Here is a 17,937-nt window from a genome sequence, read left to right as displayed (position 1 = left end):
GGTGGAGCTCCTCCTCATCACTCTGTTATTATAACATGTAGGTGGAGCTCCTCCTCATCACTCTGTTATTATAACATGTAGGTGGAGCTCCTCCTCATCACTCTGTTATTATAACATGTAGGTGGAGCTCCTCCTCATCACTCTGTTATTATAACATGTAGGTGGAGCTCCTCCTCACCACTCTGTTATTATAACATGTAGGTGGAGCTCCTCCTCATCACTCTGTTATTATAACATGTAGGTGGAGCTCCTCCTCATCACTCTGTTATTATAACATGTAGGTGGAGCTCCTCCTCATCACTCTGTTATTATAACATGTAGGTGGAGCTCCTCCTCATCACTCTGTTATTATAACATGTAGGTGGAGCTCCTCCTCACCACTCTGTTATTATAACATGTAGACCTACTTTACATTACTCTTTATTGTCCCCATGGGGAAATGTTGGAGCTGCAGCATCATGTACACGTTTAAAGTGGTGTTTAAATACTCTGTTAAAACAAATTGACAACTTTCATAACAGTTACATACCAATAAAACTTGGCAGCTAAAAACTCAATATCAGCACATACAAGTTTGAACCCCCAAAAACATACAAATCTGCACGGATGGAGGCTGACGGATGGAGGCTGACTTGGGGGCTGACGGATGGAGGCTGACGGATGGAGGCTGATGGATGGAGGCTGACGGATGGAGGCTGATGGATGGAGGCTGATGGATGGAGGCTGACGGATGGGAGCTGATGGATGGAGGCTGATGGATGGAGGCTGACGGATGGGAGCTGATGGATGGAGGCTGATGGATGGAGGCTGATGGATGGAGCTGACGGATGGAGGCTGACGGATGGAGGCTGATGGATGGAGGCTGATGGATGGAGGCTGATGGATGGAGGCTGATGGATGGAGGCTGACGGATGGAGGCTGACGGATGGAGGCTGATGGATGGAGGCTGATGGATGGAGGCTGATGGATGGGAGCTGACGGATGGAGGCTGACGGATGGAGGCTGACGGATGGGAGCTGACGGATGGGAGCTGACGGATGGGAGCTGATGGATGGAGGATGACGGATGGGAGCTGACGGATGGAGGATTATGGATGGAGGCTGATGGATGGAGGCTGATGGATGGAGGATGATGGATGGAGGCTGACGGATGGAGGATGACGGATGGGAGCTGACGGATGGAGGATGATGGATGGAGGCTGACGGATGGAGGCTGATGGATGGAGGCTGACGGATGGGAGCTGACGGATGGGAGCTGATGGATGGAGGATGATGGATGGAGGCTGACGGATGGGGGCTGACGGATGGGAGCTGACGGATGGGAGCTGACGGATGGAGGATGATGGATGGAGGCTGACGGATGGGGGCTGACGGATGGAGGCTGACGGATGGAGGCTGACGGATGGGAGCTGACGGATGGGAGCTGATGGATGGAGGCTGACGGATGGAGGCTGATGGATGGGAGCTTACGGATGGAGGCTGATGGATGGGAGCTGATGGATGGAGGCTGACGGATGGGAGCTGACGGATGGAGGCTGAAGGATGGGAGCTGACGGATGGGAGCTGACGGATGGGAGCTGACGGATGGAGGCTGATGGATGGGAGCTGATGGATGGAGACTGACGGATGGGGGCTGACGGATGGGAGCTGACGGATGGAGGCTGATGGATGGGAGCTGATGGATGGAGACTGACGGATGGAGGCTGATGGATGGGAGCTGACGGATGGAGGCTGACGGATGGAGGCTGACGGATGGGAGCTGATGGATGGGAGCTGATGGATGGAGGCTGACGGATGGAGGCTGACGGATGGGAGCTGACGGATGGAGGCTGACGGATGGGAGCTGATGGATGGAGGCTGATGGATGGGAGCTGATGGATGGGAGCTGACGGATGGAGGCTGACGGATGGGAGCTGACTGATGGAGGCTGACGGATGGAGGCTGATGGATGAAGGTGGTCTGAGAGTTGAGGCAGAACAGATGGTATTGAGAGCCGAGGAAGCATTCGTGGTCTTGGAGGGAGCCAGTCAGATCCGCAGCCTCAGCAACGCACCTCACTGTGTCCCCTGGCGTCGAGTTTGCTCCGGGTTTTGTTGACGCTGGTTAGCCACTCCTCTCCACAACACCACTCTAAGCCCCCTCCTGTAACATTGATATATGTGGTGTTTCCTAACGATTACAGATCTTTTCTTTAAATCCCACCTCTCTCTATAGACCATCTCTCTCTGTGGACCACCTCTCTCTGTAGACCACCTCTCTCTATAGACCACCTCTCTCTGTGGACCACCTCTCTCTGTAGACCACCTCTCTCTATAGACCACCTCTCTCTGTGGACCATCTCTCTCTGTAGACCACCTCTCTCTATAGACCACCTCTCTCTATGGACCACCTCTCTGTGGACCATCTCTCTGTGGACCATCTCCTCTGTGGACCACCTCTCTCTGTGGACCACCTCTCTCTATAGACCATCTCTCTCTGTGGACCACCTCTCTCTGTGGACCACCTCTCTCTATAGACCACCTCTCTCTATAGACCACCTCTCTCTGTGGACCACCTTTCTCTGTGGACCACCTCTCTCTCTGTAGACCACCTCTCTCTGTAGACCACCTCTCTCTGTAGACCACCTCTCTCTGTAGACCACCTCTCTCTGTGGACCATCTCTCTCTGTGGACCACCTCTCTCTGTGGACCACCTCTCTCTGTGGACCACCTCTCTCTATAGACCACCTCTCTCTGTGGACCACCTCTCTCTGTGGACCACCTCTCTCTATAGACCACCTCTCTCTGTGGACCACCTCCCTCTGTAGACCACCTCTCTCTATAGACCACCTCTCTCTATAGACCACCTCTCTCTATAGACCACCTCTCTCTGTGGACCACCCCTCTCTGTAGACCACCTCTCTCTGTGGACCACCTCTCTCTATGGACCACCTCTCTCTGTGGACCACCTCTCTCTGTGGACCACCTCTCTCTGTAGACCACCTCTCTCTGTGGACCACCTCTCTCTGTAGACCACCTCTCTCTGTAGACCACCTCTCTGTGGACCACCTCTCTCTATAGACCACCTCTCTCTATAGACTACCTCTCTCTATAGACCACCTCTCTCTGTAGACCACCTCTCTCTGTGGACCACCTCTCTCTGTAGACCACCTCTCTCTGTGGACCATCTCTCTCTGTGGACCACCTCTCTCTATAGACCACCTCTCTCTATAGACCACCTCTCTCTGTGGACCACCTCTCTCTATAGACCACCTCTCTCTATAGACCACCACTCTCTTGATTTCCACGGGCCATATATTTTTCAACTCTGCTGTGATGTCTTAGACAAAATGAAGTCACTGCGTAAGTTAATTTAACCAGCACTGTTTCCCCCATGGCAGTTTCTTGGGTCTGTCTAACTGCTGTTTAGGTCCAGGTGCTGAGATATCTTCATTTGTCCTGTCCCATTGTCAGTTTGGCAGCTGCTTGGGTCTGTCTAACTGCTGTTTAGGTCCAGGTGCTGAGATATCTTCATTTGTCCTGTCCCATTGTCAGTTTGGCAGCTGATTGGGTCTGTCTAACTGCTGTTTAGGTCCAGGTGCTGAGATATCTTCATTTGTCCTGTCCCATTGTCAGTTTGGCAGCTGCTTGGGTCTGTCTAACTGCCGTTTAGGTCCAGGTGCTGAGATATCTTCATTTGTCCTGTCCCATTGTCAGTTTGGCAGCTGCTTGGGTCTGTCTAACTGCTGTTTAGGTCCAGGTGCTGAGATATCTTCATTTGTCCTGTCCCATTGTCAGTTTGGCAGCTGCTTGGGTCTGTCTAACTGCCGTTTAGGTCCAGGTGCTGACAAATCTTCAGTCTTTCAGACGTCCACAGATGCTTAATATTGTATTGTTTTATGTCCGTTTATGAGAAATGCATAATCAAGATGGAACATAACTATTTTGTTGGTGATCAGGAGAGACGCGACACAAGTTAATTTGTCCCGTTGTCAGTTTGGCAGTTGCTTCGGTCTGCCTAACTGACGTTTAGGTCCTATGGGTTTGCCAGCGTGTCTCTTGTTGTGCGAATAAAGGTTCGCTCTACAGCTGAAACGCTTCCCACATTCAGTGCACAGGTACGGTTTCTCTCCCGTGTGAACTCTCTGGTGGATTTTGAAAGTTCCTTCTCGACTGTATGCCTTCCCACAGATGGAGCAAAGGTACGGTTTCTCTCCAGTGTGTGTCAGTACATGACTTTTTAAGTATGCTTTTTCACGAAACTATTTCCACACACAAGGCAGCTGTAGGGTCTCTCTCCAGTGTGGGTTCGCTGGTGAATTTTAATGTAGCTTTCATTGACGAAACATTTCCCACAGTCAGGGCAGGAGTACGGCTTCTCTCCAGCATGCTGTAACTGGTGCTCTTGGATTTGCCCTTTCTCAGTGAATCCCGCCCCGCAAAGGGAACATTGGTAAGACGGCTTCTTACTGGTGTGAGTTTTCATGTGTCTTTTTAGTGCTGGTAGAGTTCGGCACATCTCCCCACATTCTATGCAATTCTGAAATGTCTTAGCTGTGTGGTTCTTCTGGTGTTGTTTAGGTTCTCCTGATGTCGAGGGACTGGCCTCTCCAGCGGACCACAATTTGGGGTTCAGCCCTGCGTGGAAGACATGGTGTGAAGTCGGTCAAATCAGCATGTACTTCGTGAAGAAGTAAGAAAGTCCAATGGAAATGCGGTCAAACACTTACTAGGACATAAATGTTTATCTTTTCAGAACTACTCAACATTATTTTTTTTTAATCGGATAAAACTGTTTTAAAGTGTAAATTTCAAGTGTAATGTCTGAAGTATATTTTTTTGCATAATTAACTCAAGCTGACAAACGTTTTCATAGTTACTGCTATGCATAGTTATTACAGGGACAGATGACAAACGTTTCCATAGTTACTGCTATGCATAGTTATTATTACTGGGACAGATGACAAAGGTTTCCATAGTTACTGCTATGCATAGTTATTATTACTGGGACAGATGACAAACGTTTCCATAGTTACTGCTATGCATAGTTATTATTACTGGGACAGATGACAAAGGTTTCCATAGTTACTGCTATGCATAGTTATTACAGGGACAGATGACAAACGTTTCCATAGTTACTGCTATGCATAGTTATTACAGGGACAGTCATTTAAGGTTTATCCTCACCTCTGTGTGTTTTCATGTGTGTTTTCAGATTTCCTTTCTGAGTGAATCCTCTGCCGCACACAGAGCAGCCGTGAGGTTTCTCTCCTGTGTGTGTCCTCATGTGCCTCTTCAGCTTCATTGCTTCCCATAGTTGTTTTCCACACACTACACAGTCGTGAGACTTCTTAGCTTTGGGATTCGTCCGGTGTTGTCCAGGTATTCCTGATGCAGGAAAGAAAGACAGACAGTGGCCATGTCCGAATAGCCGTACTAGTCTACTACCTACTTAAAACGGCACACTCATTTCCACGTTTGTTCTAGTAGATTTCACGCGTGTTTTCCAAACTCACGTGTCTGACCACAGCTGATAATCAATAGTGAAGACATACTATAACACTTTAAAAATATATATATATTTCCGCATACTATTTAGTACGCCAGCCTGGGTGGGTTTACTTGTAAAAGGCCAAGGTGTTTTTTTAAATGTTTAAATGTGAGTTATCACTGGTCACATTCCAGGCTGACTGCATTGCAGACGCATGCCAGACCTCACGACGCATGGATAGGTGTTGAACATAAATATTATCATCAAACCACGTCATATGATACGGCAATCTGATGCCCGACTGTGCAGTCGATGACATGGCACGCAACCATTGGCTGATGCAATGTACAGTACCAGTCAAAATGTACAGTACCAGTCAAAATGTACAGTACCAGTCAAAATGTACAGTACCAGTCTGCAATGTACAGTACCAGTCAAAATGTACAGTACCAGTCAAAATTTTGGACACATGTACTCGTTCAAGGGTTTTTCTTTATTTGTTACTATTGTCTACATTGTAGAATAATAGTAAAGACATCAAAACTATGAAATAACACATATGGAATCATGTAGTAACCAAAAAAGTGTAAAAAAAAAAAAAAATACAAAAAAATCGTAATATATTTTATATTTGAGATTCTTCAAAGTAGCCACACTTTGCCTTGACTGTTTCTACAAGTGCACTGGCTCTCAAGTGAACTGGCTCTCATGAGGACCGCCACGGGAAAGGAAGACCCAGAGTTACCTCTGCTGCAGAGGATAAGTTCATTAGAGTTAACAACCTCAGATTGCAGCCCAAATAAATGCTTCACAGAGTTCAAGTTACAGATGCATCTCAACATCAACTGTTCAGAGGAGACTGTGTGAATCCGGCCTTCATGGTCCAATTGCTGCAAAGAAACCACTACTAAAGGACCAATAAGAAGAGACTTGCTTGGATGATCTCAACCCAATTGAGATGGTTTGGGAGGAGTTGGACCGCAGAGTGAAGGAAAAGCAGCCAACAAGTATTCAGCATATGTGGGAACTCCTTCAAGACTGTCGGGATAAGCATTCCAGGTGAAGCTGGTTGAGAGAAACTGTCATCAAATCAAAGGGTGGCTGGCTACTTTGAAGAATCTCAAATATAAAACATATTTTGATTTCTTTAACACTTTGTGGTTACTACATGATCCCATATGTGTTACTTCATAGTTTTGATGTCTTTACTATTATTCTACAATGTAGAAAATAGTAAAAATAAAGAAAAACCCTTGAATGAGTAGGTATGTCCAAACTTTTGACTGGTACTGTAGTTGAGTTTTACATGCAACATTACTAAAGTTGAGCTGTGGTAAACTTAGTGTGATAAACCATATTTTCAGTCACTCAGATCACTTAGGCTACACTCTAGCTGTCATGGTTTCCTACCTGGCTGCTCACACACAAGAATCTCATTATTTTAAAAGGATCTCTGTGGCTTTTCACCTGTGTCAACTTTCTGATGGTGTGTTTTGAGTAACTCCTTCTGGTAGAACAGCTCTCCACAGACAGACTTGTAGAAGCCTCTCTCTATGTGTGTCCTCTGGTGTAACACGAGGTCGTAGGCAGCAGGGAACTCCTGTCCACAGCCAAAGCAGCGGTGAGACGTCGTGGCTGTGTCGTGGTTCTCCTGGTGTTGCTCAGGTTCTCCTGATGTAGAGGTGGTCTCCTCACTGCCGTGGCTGGAGGCAGGACTCATTCCTGTGGGGGAAAATAATATGGATTTACTAATAGAGCATATACAGGTAACTGCCAAAATAAAGGAAACATTGAGTAAATTAGTATTCTGGCTGCTCTGTTAGACCTATAGGTAACTACCAAAATAAAGGAAACACTTGAGTAAATTATTATTGTGGCTACTCCGTTATGTCGTGGGGAGCATTTTCCTGGCATGGGTTAGGTCCAATCCACCCCGTAGAGGACAAGATACCAATAAATACACCACCATTCTGACTGATCACCGTCAACCTTTGGCAAATCATTTCAGTTACCTTGTAGGTCCATTACTATGGAAACGGAAAGGGAAGGGAAAGGGGATACCTAGTCAGTTGTACAACTGAATGCCTTCAACTGAAATGGCTCTTCCGCATTTAACCCAACCCCTATGTTGGTATAGTATAGTGTCCCAAATGGCACCCTTTTCCCTATGGGGGCTCTGGTCAAAAGTAGTGCACTATGTAGGGGATAGGGTGCCATTTAGGACTAACCTTTGTGTTCTTTAATAGCATCATATCCCAGCCCCTTACCGAGTTGAGGAGGATCCCAAGAAGCTGCTTCTTCACGTTTAATAAATCCACCAACTTCCTCTCCTTCCTCCTCCTCCTCAGTGTGACCACGCTCTCTCTTTACAGCGGATGTTTGCAGGTGTGCAGTCATGGTATGTGTCCCACATGGTACCCTGCTCCTTATATAGTGAGTCCTCTGGTGTAGCATGAGATCATAGGCACCAGGGAACTCCTGTCCACAGGCACAGCAGCAGTGGTGAGACGACTTGGCTGTCTGATGAGTCTCCTGGTGAGACGATTTTTCTGTCTGAAGAGTCTCCTGGTGAGACAATTTTTCTGTCTGAAGAGTCTCCTGGTGAGACAATTTTTCTGTCTGATGAGTCTCCCGGTGAGACGATTTTTCTGTCTGAAGAGTCTCCTGGTGAGACAATTTTTCTGTCTGATGAGTCTCCCGGTGAGACGGTTTTTCTGTCTGATGAGTCTCCTGGTGAGACGGCGTGGCTGTCTCGTGATTCTCCTGGTGAGACGTGTGTCGTGGTTCTCCTGGTGTTGCTCAGGTTCTCCTGATGAGAGGTTTTCTGTCTGAGGAGGACTCTCCTGTGGGGGAAAATAATATGGATTTACTAATAGAGCAAATAGGTCAATAACTATGGTAGTATTGGTTGAGTCGATCCCAAATGACTCCCTATTCCCTTTAGAGTGCACTACTTTTGACCAGAACCCTATGGGCCCTAGTCAAAAGTAGTGCACTGTCTGATGAGTCTCCAGGGTAAAGGCTACGTAGGGAATGTCCATTGTGATGTATCACAGGGTAAAGAGACGGCGGAATAGGGTGCCCTTTGGGTCCTATCTTTATGTTTAAAAGCATCCTTTCCCACTGAGACCAAGCTGAAGAGAATCCAAATGACCTAATTCTCCTTCAGAATGTATCAATCCACCTACTTCCTCTTCTTCCTTCTCTTCCTCCTCAGTGTCATTACTCTCTCTCTGACAGTGTGGGCAGTCACATCTTCCTGCGGAGTCAAGCCCATGCCACAGACAGGCAGGAGTAAGGTTTCTCTCCTGTGTGCACTACCTGGTGTAGCTTCAAGTTCTTCCTGGATACAGAACATCGGTAAGGTTTCACCCCTTGGTGGATCTGTTGGTGTCTGCGTAGTTTATACGAGGTAGGGAACTCCTTTCCACACTCTCTGCAGCCGTGTGTCTCTTCTTGGATTTGTGTTTGGACTGGTCCTATTGTTTAGGTTCTCCTGAGGTAGAACCTCCTCGGTCAGAGTGACGGCTAACTCTCTCCTGTGGCGAAATAGGAAGAGTCCGGTCCGTCTAGCTCCAGTGGGAACCACATTAGAGGCCGAGACCCTACACACTTGTTGAGATCTGATTGGTCTAAGCAGTATGGGGATGATTCCACCTGACCTCTCAGAGGACAAGGTGGAGCTTTTTCTCAAGTGGGATCTTATTGAACTATCAGCATGAACTAATAAAGCAATCTTGTCTGCTCACTGGTTGCTGCTACAGCTGACCCTTTAATGCCCTTGACGATACAAAAGCAGTATGGGGATGATTCCACCTGACCTCTCAGAGGACAAGGTGGAGCTTTTTCTCAAGTGGGATCTTATTGAACTATCAGCATGAACTAATAAAGCCAATCTCTGTCTGCTCACTGGTTGCTGCTACAGCTGACCCTTTAATGCCCTTGACGATACAAAAGCAGTATGTGTTCCAAATGGCACTCTGTTCCCTATATACAGCATCACCGTATTGCACTAAAGGGTTGTCATTTGGGACGTAAAACCTTGGGTCTTTGTCAGGTTATTCTCTCTTGTGTCCAGCTACATGGGACAACTATTGAAAGGCATTGCACGCTCACCAGTATTACTCTGACCACAAGGTGCATGATCATCACCTTCCGGCTCCTCTTTGAATACAATGTCAAATCTATGGACCATCTCGAGACCCTGGAGGCTGCTGCTCTGGTCACCATGGTTACAGCCAGGACTCCGCCATTTTGACTGTTGGCGTTCATCAAACTATTAGAAAGGTGAGAGAGCACATCACAAAATGTATCCATAATGTAAATTAAGCTTTGTTTTACAGTCCTAACAACTAGCTTAGTTAGGGTTGATAACGTTTTTTTTGTGTGTTTTTTTTAGATAACTAGCTAGCTGACCGTCCTGACAACTTATCGACTTATTCAACTCTGACAAGTGCAGTTGCATAGCTAAACGCGTTAGTTAGCTAATATAGCTAGCCAGTTAACATTAGCAAACTAATAAGTTAAGAGGTTGTCTTCTCACCTCATGCATTGTGAATGGGCTTCAAATATCTCAAAAGAATATGTTGTTGTGCCAGAGTTATTCCAGTCTCTTGCTGTGCTGTGAGGGAGAAATGTTATCTAACGATAACGCGCTGCTACAACTGGCTAGTATTGTAGCTCCTAAACTGGCAGAGGCGGAAATCCTGGTTTCACAGTTCCATACTTTAACTAGTCCAGCCAGTGAATAATAATTCACGTTACCATAACCCATCATAAGTTATATCTGGTGATAAAGCTGTATGAAACTAGCTACAATGCTTTGAAGTGCGATAAATAAACTGGTTAGTTAACATCAGCTAGCTGCATTACTACTTCCGTGTTTGGTTTTTCGTCGTCTTCTTGGTGCGCCTTAGTAAACCAAATCCAATTGTATTGGTGGCGTGCACATCCTTTGCAGCTATTATCGCAGATGCAGTGACATGCTTATGTTTCTAGTTCGTGCAGTAATACCAAACAATACAAAACACAAAATCCCCCCCAAAATAAAAATGAAGAAATATGAGAACGAGCCATGGTCCAAGTCAGGAATGGCAATATCTATATGCTGAGGTGTGTATAGACAGTATATTAATATATAAGGTGTGTATAGACAGTATATTAATATATACGGTGTGTATAGACAGTATATTAATATATAAGGTGTGTATAGACAGTATATTAATATATAAGGTGTGTATAGACAGTATATTAATATATAAGGTGTGTATAGACAGAATATTAATATATACAGTGTGTATAGACAGTATATTAATATATAAGGGTGTATAGACAGTATATTAATATATAAGACAGTATATTAATATATAAGCAGTGTATAGACAGTATATTAATATATACCAGTATATTAATATATAAGGTGTGATAGAGAATTAATATATAAGGTGTTTACCAGTATATTAATATATAAGGTGTGTATAGACAGTATATTAATATATAAGGTGTGTATAGACTATATTAATATATAAGGTGTGACAGTATAGTGTACAGTATATTAATATATAAGTGTGTATAGACAGTATATTAATATATAAGGTGTGTATAGACAGTATATTAATATATAAGGTGTGTATAGACAGTATATTAATATATAAGGTGTGTATAGACAGTATATTAATATATAAGGTGTGTATAGACAGTATATTAATATATAAGTGTGTATAGACAGTATATTAATATATAGACAGTAAATATATACAGGTGTGTATAGACAGTATATTAATATATAAGGTGTGTATAGACAGTATATTAATATATAAGGTGTGTATAGACAGTATATTAATATATAAGGTGTGTATAGACAGTATATTAATATATAAGGTGTGACAGTATATTAATATATAAGGTGTGTATAGACAGTTATTAATATATAAGGTGTGTATAGACAGTATATTAAAATATACTGTGTATAGACAGTATATTAATATATAAGGTGTGTATAGACAGTATATTAATATATAAGGTGTGTATAGACAGTATATTAATATATAAGGTGTGTATAGACAGTATATTAATATATAAGGTGTGTATAGACAGTATATTAATATATACAGTGTGTATAGACAGTATATTAATATATAAGGTGTGTATAGACAGTATATTAATATATAAGGTGTGTATAGACAGTATATTAATATATAAGGTGTGTATAGACAGTATATTAATATATAAGGTGTGTATAGACAGTATATTAATATATAAGGTGTGTATAGCAGTAGTAATATAGCATTAGCATTGTCTAAAATACAGTATATACATATGAAGTGTGTAGAACAGTATGTAAATATGATTAAAGTGACCAGTGTTAGGAAGCAGTCTGTCTGTAAGGTGCAGTGTAGAGTACCAGGCAGGGTACTGGGCAGAGGCCGGCTAATGGTCACTAATTAAAACAGTATGTAAATATGATTAAAGTGACCAGTGTTAGGAAGCAGTCTGTCTGTGGTGCAGTGTAGAGTACCAGGCAGGGTACTGGGCAGAGGAATGGTCACTAATTAAAACAGTATGTAAATATGATTAAAGTGACCAGTGTTAGGAAGCAGTCTGTCTGTAAGGTGCAGTGTAGAGTACCAGGCAGGGTACTGGGCTTATTGGTCACTAATTAAAACAGTATGTAAATATGATTAAAGTGACCAGTGTTAGGAAGCAGTCTGTCTGTAAGGTGCAGTGTAGAGTACCAGGCAGGGTACTGGGCAGAGATCATCCTTTAATGGTCACTAATTAAAACAGTATGTAAAATGATTAAAGTGACCAGTGTTAGGAAGAGTCTCTCTGTAAGGTGCAGTGTAGAGTACCAGGCAGGGTACTGGGCAGAGGACCATGGTCACTAATTAAAACAGTATGTAAATATGATTAAAGTGACCAGTGTTAGGAAGCAGTCTGTCTGTAAACTGCAGTGTAGAAAGTACCAGGCAGGGTACTGGGCAAAGCCAATCTAATGGTCACTAATTAAAACAGTATGTAAATATGATTAAAGTGACCAGTGTTAGGAAGCAGTCTGTCTGTAAGGTGCAGTGTAGAGTACCAGGCAGGGTACTGGGCAGAGGCCGGCTAATGGTCACTAATTAAAACAGTATGTAAATATGATTAAAGTGACCAGTGTTAGGAAGCAGTCTGTCTGTAAGGTGCAGTGTAGTACCAGGCAGGGTACTGGGCAGAGGTGTCTTCTCACACTAATTAAAACAGTATGTAAATATGATTAAAGTGACCAGTGTTAGGAAGCAGTCTGTCTGTAAGGTGCAGTGTAGAGTACCAGGCAGGGTACTGGGCAGAGGCTCTTGCTAATGGTCACTAATTAAAACAGTATGTAAATATGATTAAAGTGACCACGGAAGCAGTCTGTCTGTAAGGTGCAGTGTAGAGTACCAGGCAGGGTACTGGGCAGAGGCGGCTAATGGTGACTAATTAAAACAGTATGTAAATATGATTAAAGTGACCAGTGTTAGGAAGCAGTCTGTCTGTAAGGTGCAGTGTAGAGTACCAGGCAGGGTACTGGGCAGAGGCCGGCTAATGGTGACTAATTAAAACAGTATGTAAATATGATTAAAGTGACCAGTGTTAGGAAGCAGTCTGTCTGTAAGGTGCAGTGTAGAGTACCAGGCAGGGTACTGGGCAGAGGCCTTTGGCTAATGGTCACTAATTAAAACAGTATGTAAATATGATTAAAGTGACCAGTGTTAGGAAGCAGTCTGTCTGTAAGGTGCAGTGTAGAGTACCAGGCAGGGTACTGGGCAGAGGCCGGCTAATGGTCACTAATTAAAACAGTATGTAAATATGATTAAAGTGACCAGTGTTAGGAAGCAGTCTGTCTGTAAGGTGCAGTGTAGAGTACCAGGCAGGGTACTGGGCAGAACACAAAATGGTCACTAATTAAAACAGTATGTAAATATGAAAAGTGACCAGTGTTAGGACAGCAGTCTGTCTGTAAGGTGCAGTGTAGAGTACCAGGCAACTGGGCAGAGGCCGGCTAATGGTGACTAATTAAAACAGTATGTAAATATGATTAAAGTGACCAGTGTTAGGAAGCAGTCTGTCTGTAAGGTGCAGTGTAGAGTACCAGGCAACTTACTGGGCAGAGGCTAATGGTCACTAATTAAAACAGTATGTAAATATGATTAAAGTGACCAGTGTTAGGAAGCAGTCTGTCTGTAAGGTGCAGTGTAGAGTACCAGGCAGGGTACTGGGCAGAGGCCGCTAATGGTCACTAATTAAAACAGTATGTAAATATGATTAAAGTGACCAGTGTTAGGAAGCAGTCTGTCTGTAAGGTGCAGTGTAAGTACCAGGCAGGGTACTGGGCAGAGTTAAGGCTAATGGTCACTAATTAAAACAGTATGTAAATATGATTAAAGTGACCAGTGTTAGGAAGCAGTCTGTCTGTAAGGTGCAGTGTAGAGTACCAGGCAGGGTACTGGGCAGAGGCCGGCTAATGGTCACTAATTAAAACAGTATGTAAATATGATTAAAGTGACCAGTGTTAGGAAGCAGTCTGTCTGTAAGGTGCAGTGTAGAGTACCAGGCAGGGTACTGGGCAGAGGCCGGCTAATGGTGACTAATTAAAACAGTATGTAAATATGATTAAAGTGACCAGTGTTAGGAAGCAGTCTGTCTGTAAGGTGCAGTGTAGAGTACCAGGCAGGGAATAGATAATGGTCACTAATTAAAACAGTATGTAAATATGATTAAAGTGACCAGTGTTAGGAAGCAGTCTGTCTGTATATTAGAGTACCAGGCAGGGTACTGGGCAGACCGGCTAATGGTGACTAATTAAAACAGTATGTAAATATGATTAAAGTGACCAGTGTTAGGAAGCAGTCTGTCTGTAAGGTGCAGTGTAAGTACCAGGCAGGGTACTGGGCAGAGGCCGTGGTACTAATTAAAACAGTATGTAAATATGATTAAAGTGACCAGTGTTAGGAAGCAGTCTGTCTGTAAGGTGCAGTGTAGAGTACCAGGCAGGGTACTGGGCAGAGCCGGCTAATGGTCACTAATTAAAACAGTATGTAAATATGATTAAAGTGACCAGTGTTAGGAAGCAGTCTGTCTGTAAGGTGCAGTGTAGAGTACCAGGCAGGGTACTGGGCAGAGGCCGGCTAATGGTGACTAATTAAAACAGTATGTAAATATGATTAAAGTGACCAGTGTTAGGAAGCAGTCTGTCTGTAAGGTGCAGTGTAGAGTACCAGGCAGGGTACTGGGCAGAGGCCGGCTAATGGTCACTAATTAAAACAGTATGTAAATATGATTAAAGTGACCAGTGTTAGGAAGCAGTCTGTCTGTAAGGTGCAGTGTAGAGTACCAGGCAGGGTACTGGGCAGAGGCCGGCTAATGGTCACTAATTAAAACAGTATGTAAATATGATTAAAGTGACCAGTGTTAGGAAGCAGTCTGTCTGTAAGGTGCAGTGTAGAGTACCAGGCAGGGTACTGGGCAGAGGTATATTAATAATGGTCACTAATTAAAACAGTATGTAAATATGATTAAAGTGACCAGTGTTAGGAAGCAGTCTGTCTGTAAGGTGCAGTGTAGAGTACCAGGCAGGGTACTGGGCAGAGGCCGGCTAATGGTCACTAATTAAAACAGTATGTAAATATGATTAAAGTGACCAGTGTTAGGAAGCAGTCTGTCTGTAAGGTGCAGTGTAGAGTACCAGGCAGGGTACTGGGCAGAGGCCGGCTAATGGTCACTAATTAAAACAGTATGTAAATATGATTAAAGTGACCAGTGTTAGGAAGCAGTCTGTCTGTAAGGTGCAGTGTAGAGTACCAGGCAGGGTACTGGGCAGAGGCCGGCTAATGGTCACTAATTAAAACAGTATGTAAATATGATTAAAGTGACCAGTGTTAGGAAGCAGTCTGTCTGTAAGGTGCAGTGTAGAGTACCAGGCAGGGTACTGGGCAGAGGCCGGCTAATGGTCACTAATTAAAACAGTATGTAAATATGATTAAAGTGACCAGTGTTAGGAAGCAGTCTGTCTGTAAGGTGCAGTGTAGAGTACCAGGCAGGGTACTGGGCAGAGGCCGGCTAATGGTCACTAATTAAAACAGTATGTAAATATGATTAAAGTGACCAGTGTTAGGAAGCAGTCTGTCTGTAAGGTGCAGTGTAGAGTACCAGGCAGGGTACTGGGCAGAGGCCGGCTAATGGTCACTAATTAAAACAGTATGTAAATATGATTAAAGTGACCAGTGTTAGGAAGCAGTCTGTCTGTAAGGTGCAGTGTAGAGTACCAGGCAGGGTACTGGGCAGAGGCCGGCTAATGGTCACTAATTAAAACAGTATGTAAATATGATTAAAGTGACCAGTGTTAGGAAGCAGTCTGTCTGTAAGGTGCAGTGTAGAGTACCAGGCAGGGTACTGGGCAGAGGCCGGCTAATGGTCACTAATTAAAACAGTATGTAAATATGATTAAAGTGACCAGTGTTAGGAAGCAGTCTGTCTGTAAGGTGCAGTGTAGAGTACCAGGCAGGGTACTGGGCAGAGGCCGGCTAATGGTGACTAATTAAAACAGTATGTAAATATGATTAAAGTGACCAGTGTTAGGAAGCAGTCTGTCTGTAAGGTGCAGTGTAGAGTACCAGGCAGGGTACTGGGCAGAGGCAGGTCACTAATTAAAACAGTATGTAAATATGATTAAAGTGACCAGTGTTAGGAAGCAGTCTGTCTGTAAGGTGCAGTGTAGAGTACCAGGCAGGGTACTGGGCAGAGGCCGGCTAATGGTCACTAATTAAAACAGTATGTAAATATGATTAAAGTGACCAGTGTTAGGAAGCAGTCTGTCTGTAAGGTGCAGTGTAGAGTACCAGGCAGGGTACTGGGCAGAGGCCGGCTAATGGTCACTAATTAAAACAGTATGTAAATATGATTAAAGTGACCAGTGTTAGGAAGCAGTCTGTCTGTAAGGTGCAGTGTAGAGTACCAGGCAGGGTACTGGGCAGAGGCGGCTAATGGTCACTAATTAAAACAGTATGTAAATATGATTAAAGTGACCAGTGTTAGGAAGCAGTCTGTCTGTAAGGTGCAGTGTAGAGTACCAGGCAGGGTACTGGGCAGAGGCCGGCTAATGGTCACTAATTAAAACAGTATGTAAATATGATTAAAGTGACCAGTGTTAGGAAGCAGTCTGTCTGTAAGGTGCAGTGTAGAGTACCAGGCAGGGTACTGGGCAGAGGCCGGCTAATGGTCACTAATTAAAACAGTATGTAAATATGATTAAAGTGACCAGTGTTAGGAAGCAGTCTGTCTGTAAGGTGCAGTGTAGAGTACCAGGCAGGGTACTGGGCAGAGGTGGTCACTAATTAAAACAGTATGTAAATATGATTAAAGTGACCAGTGTTAGGAAGCAGTCTGTCTGTAAGGTGCAGTGTAGAGTACCAGGCAGGGTACTGGGCAGAGGCCGGCTAATGGTGACTAATTAAAACAGTATGTAAATATGATTAAAGTGACCAGTGTTAGGAAGCAGTCTGTCTGTAAGGTGCAGTGTAGAGTACCAGGCAGGGTACTGGGCAGAGGCCGGCTAATGGTCACTAATTAAAACAGTATGTAAATATGATTAAAGTGACCAGTGTTAGGAAGCAGTCTGTCTGTAAGGTGCAGTGTAGAGTACCAGGCAGGGTACTGGGCAGAGGCCGGCTAATGGTCACTAATTAAAACAGTATGTAAATATGATTAAAGTGACCAGTGTTAGGAAGCAGTCTGTCTGTAAGGTGCAGTGTAGAGTACCAGGCAGGGTACTGGGCAGAGGCCGGCTAATGGTCACTAATTAAAACAGTATGTAAATATGATTAAAGTGACCAGTGTTAGGAAGCAGTCTGTCTGTAAGGTGCAGTGTAGAGTACCAGGCAGGGTACTGGGCAGAGGCCGGCTAATGGTCACTAATTAAAACAGTATGTAAATATGATTAAAGTGACCAGTGTTAGGAAGCAGTCTGTCTGTAAGGTGCAGTGTAGAGTACCAGGCAGGGTACTGGGCAGAGGCCGGCTAATGGTCACTAATTAAAACAGTATGTAAATATGATTAAAGTGACCAGTGTTAGGAAGCAGTCTGTCTGTAAGGTGCAGTGTAGAGTACCAGGCAGGGTACTGGGCAGAGGCGGCTAATGGTCACTAATTAAAACAGTATGTAAATATGATTAAAGTGACCAGTGTTAGGAAGCAGTCTGTCTGTAAGGTGCAGTGTAGAGTACCAGGCAGGGTACTGGGCAGAGGCCGGCTAATGGTCACTAATTAAAACAGTATGTAAATATGATTAAAGTGACCAGTGTTAGGAAGCAGTCTGTCTGTAAGGTGCAGTGTAGAGTACCAGGCAGGGTACTGGGCAGAGGCCGGCTAATGGTCACTAATTAAAACAGTATGTAAATATGATTAAAGTGACCAGTGTTAGGAAGCAGTCTGTCTGTAAGGTGCAGTGTAGA

General features: G+C 44.1%; 2 protein-coding genes across 3 annotated transcripts; both read right to left on the bottom strand.

Annotated features, from left to right (window-relative positions):
- Positions 1-632: 632 nt before the first annotated feature.
- Positions 633-2,004, bottom strand: LOC124027521 (extensin-like; the record flags this gene model as incomplete). The annotated part of the gene is made up of 1 exon (XM_046339932.1): positions 633-2,004. A coding segment is annotated over exon 1 (1,372 nt), but the record flags the coding sequence as incomplete, so codon positions are not given.
- Positions 2,005-3,181: 1,177 nt separating this feature from the next.
- LOC124027525 (oocyte zinc finger protein XlCOF6-like) lies at positions 3,182-10,166 on the bottom strand. 2 transcript variants are annotated; one of them, XM_046339936.1, is made up of 5 exons: positions 10,012-10,166; positions 9,585-9,744; positions 6,936-7,190; positions 5,165-5,365; positions 3,182-4,615 (listed from the first exon to the last, which is right to left on the bottom strand). In XM_046339936.1, the coding sequence occupies exons 1-5, from the start codon at positions 10,018-10,020 to the stop codon at positions 4,218-4,220; spliced, it is 1,023 nt and encodes a 340-aa protein (XP_046195892.1). In that variant the 5' UTR covers positions 10,021-10,166; the 3' UTR covers positions 3,182-4,217. The 2 variants fall into 2 exon arrangements, with proteins under 2 accessions (XP_046195892.1, XP_046195893.1); XM_046339937.1 differs by lacking the exons at positions 9,585-9,744; positions 10,012-10,166 and adding an exon at positions 8,599-8,670.
- Between the last annotated feature and the right edge of the window lie 7,771 nt (positions 10,167-17,937).

This window comes from Oncorhynchus gorbuscha, unplaced genomic scaffold (genome assembly GCF_021184085.1).
Source record: "Oncorhynchus gorbuscha isolate QuinsamMale2020 ecotype Even-year unplaced genomic scaffold, OgorEven_v1.0 Un_scaffold_3329, whole genome shotgun sequence".
NCBI lineage: Eukaryota > Metazoa > Chordata > Actinopteri > Salmoniformes > Salmonidae > Oncorhynchus > Oncorhynchus gorbuscha.
The sequence above is the reverse complement of the archived record's forward strand: the minus strand, read 5'-3'. Positions and strand labels throughout refer to the sequence as shown.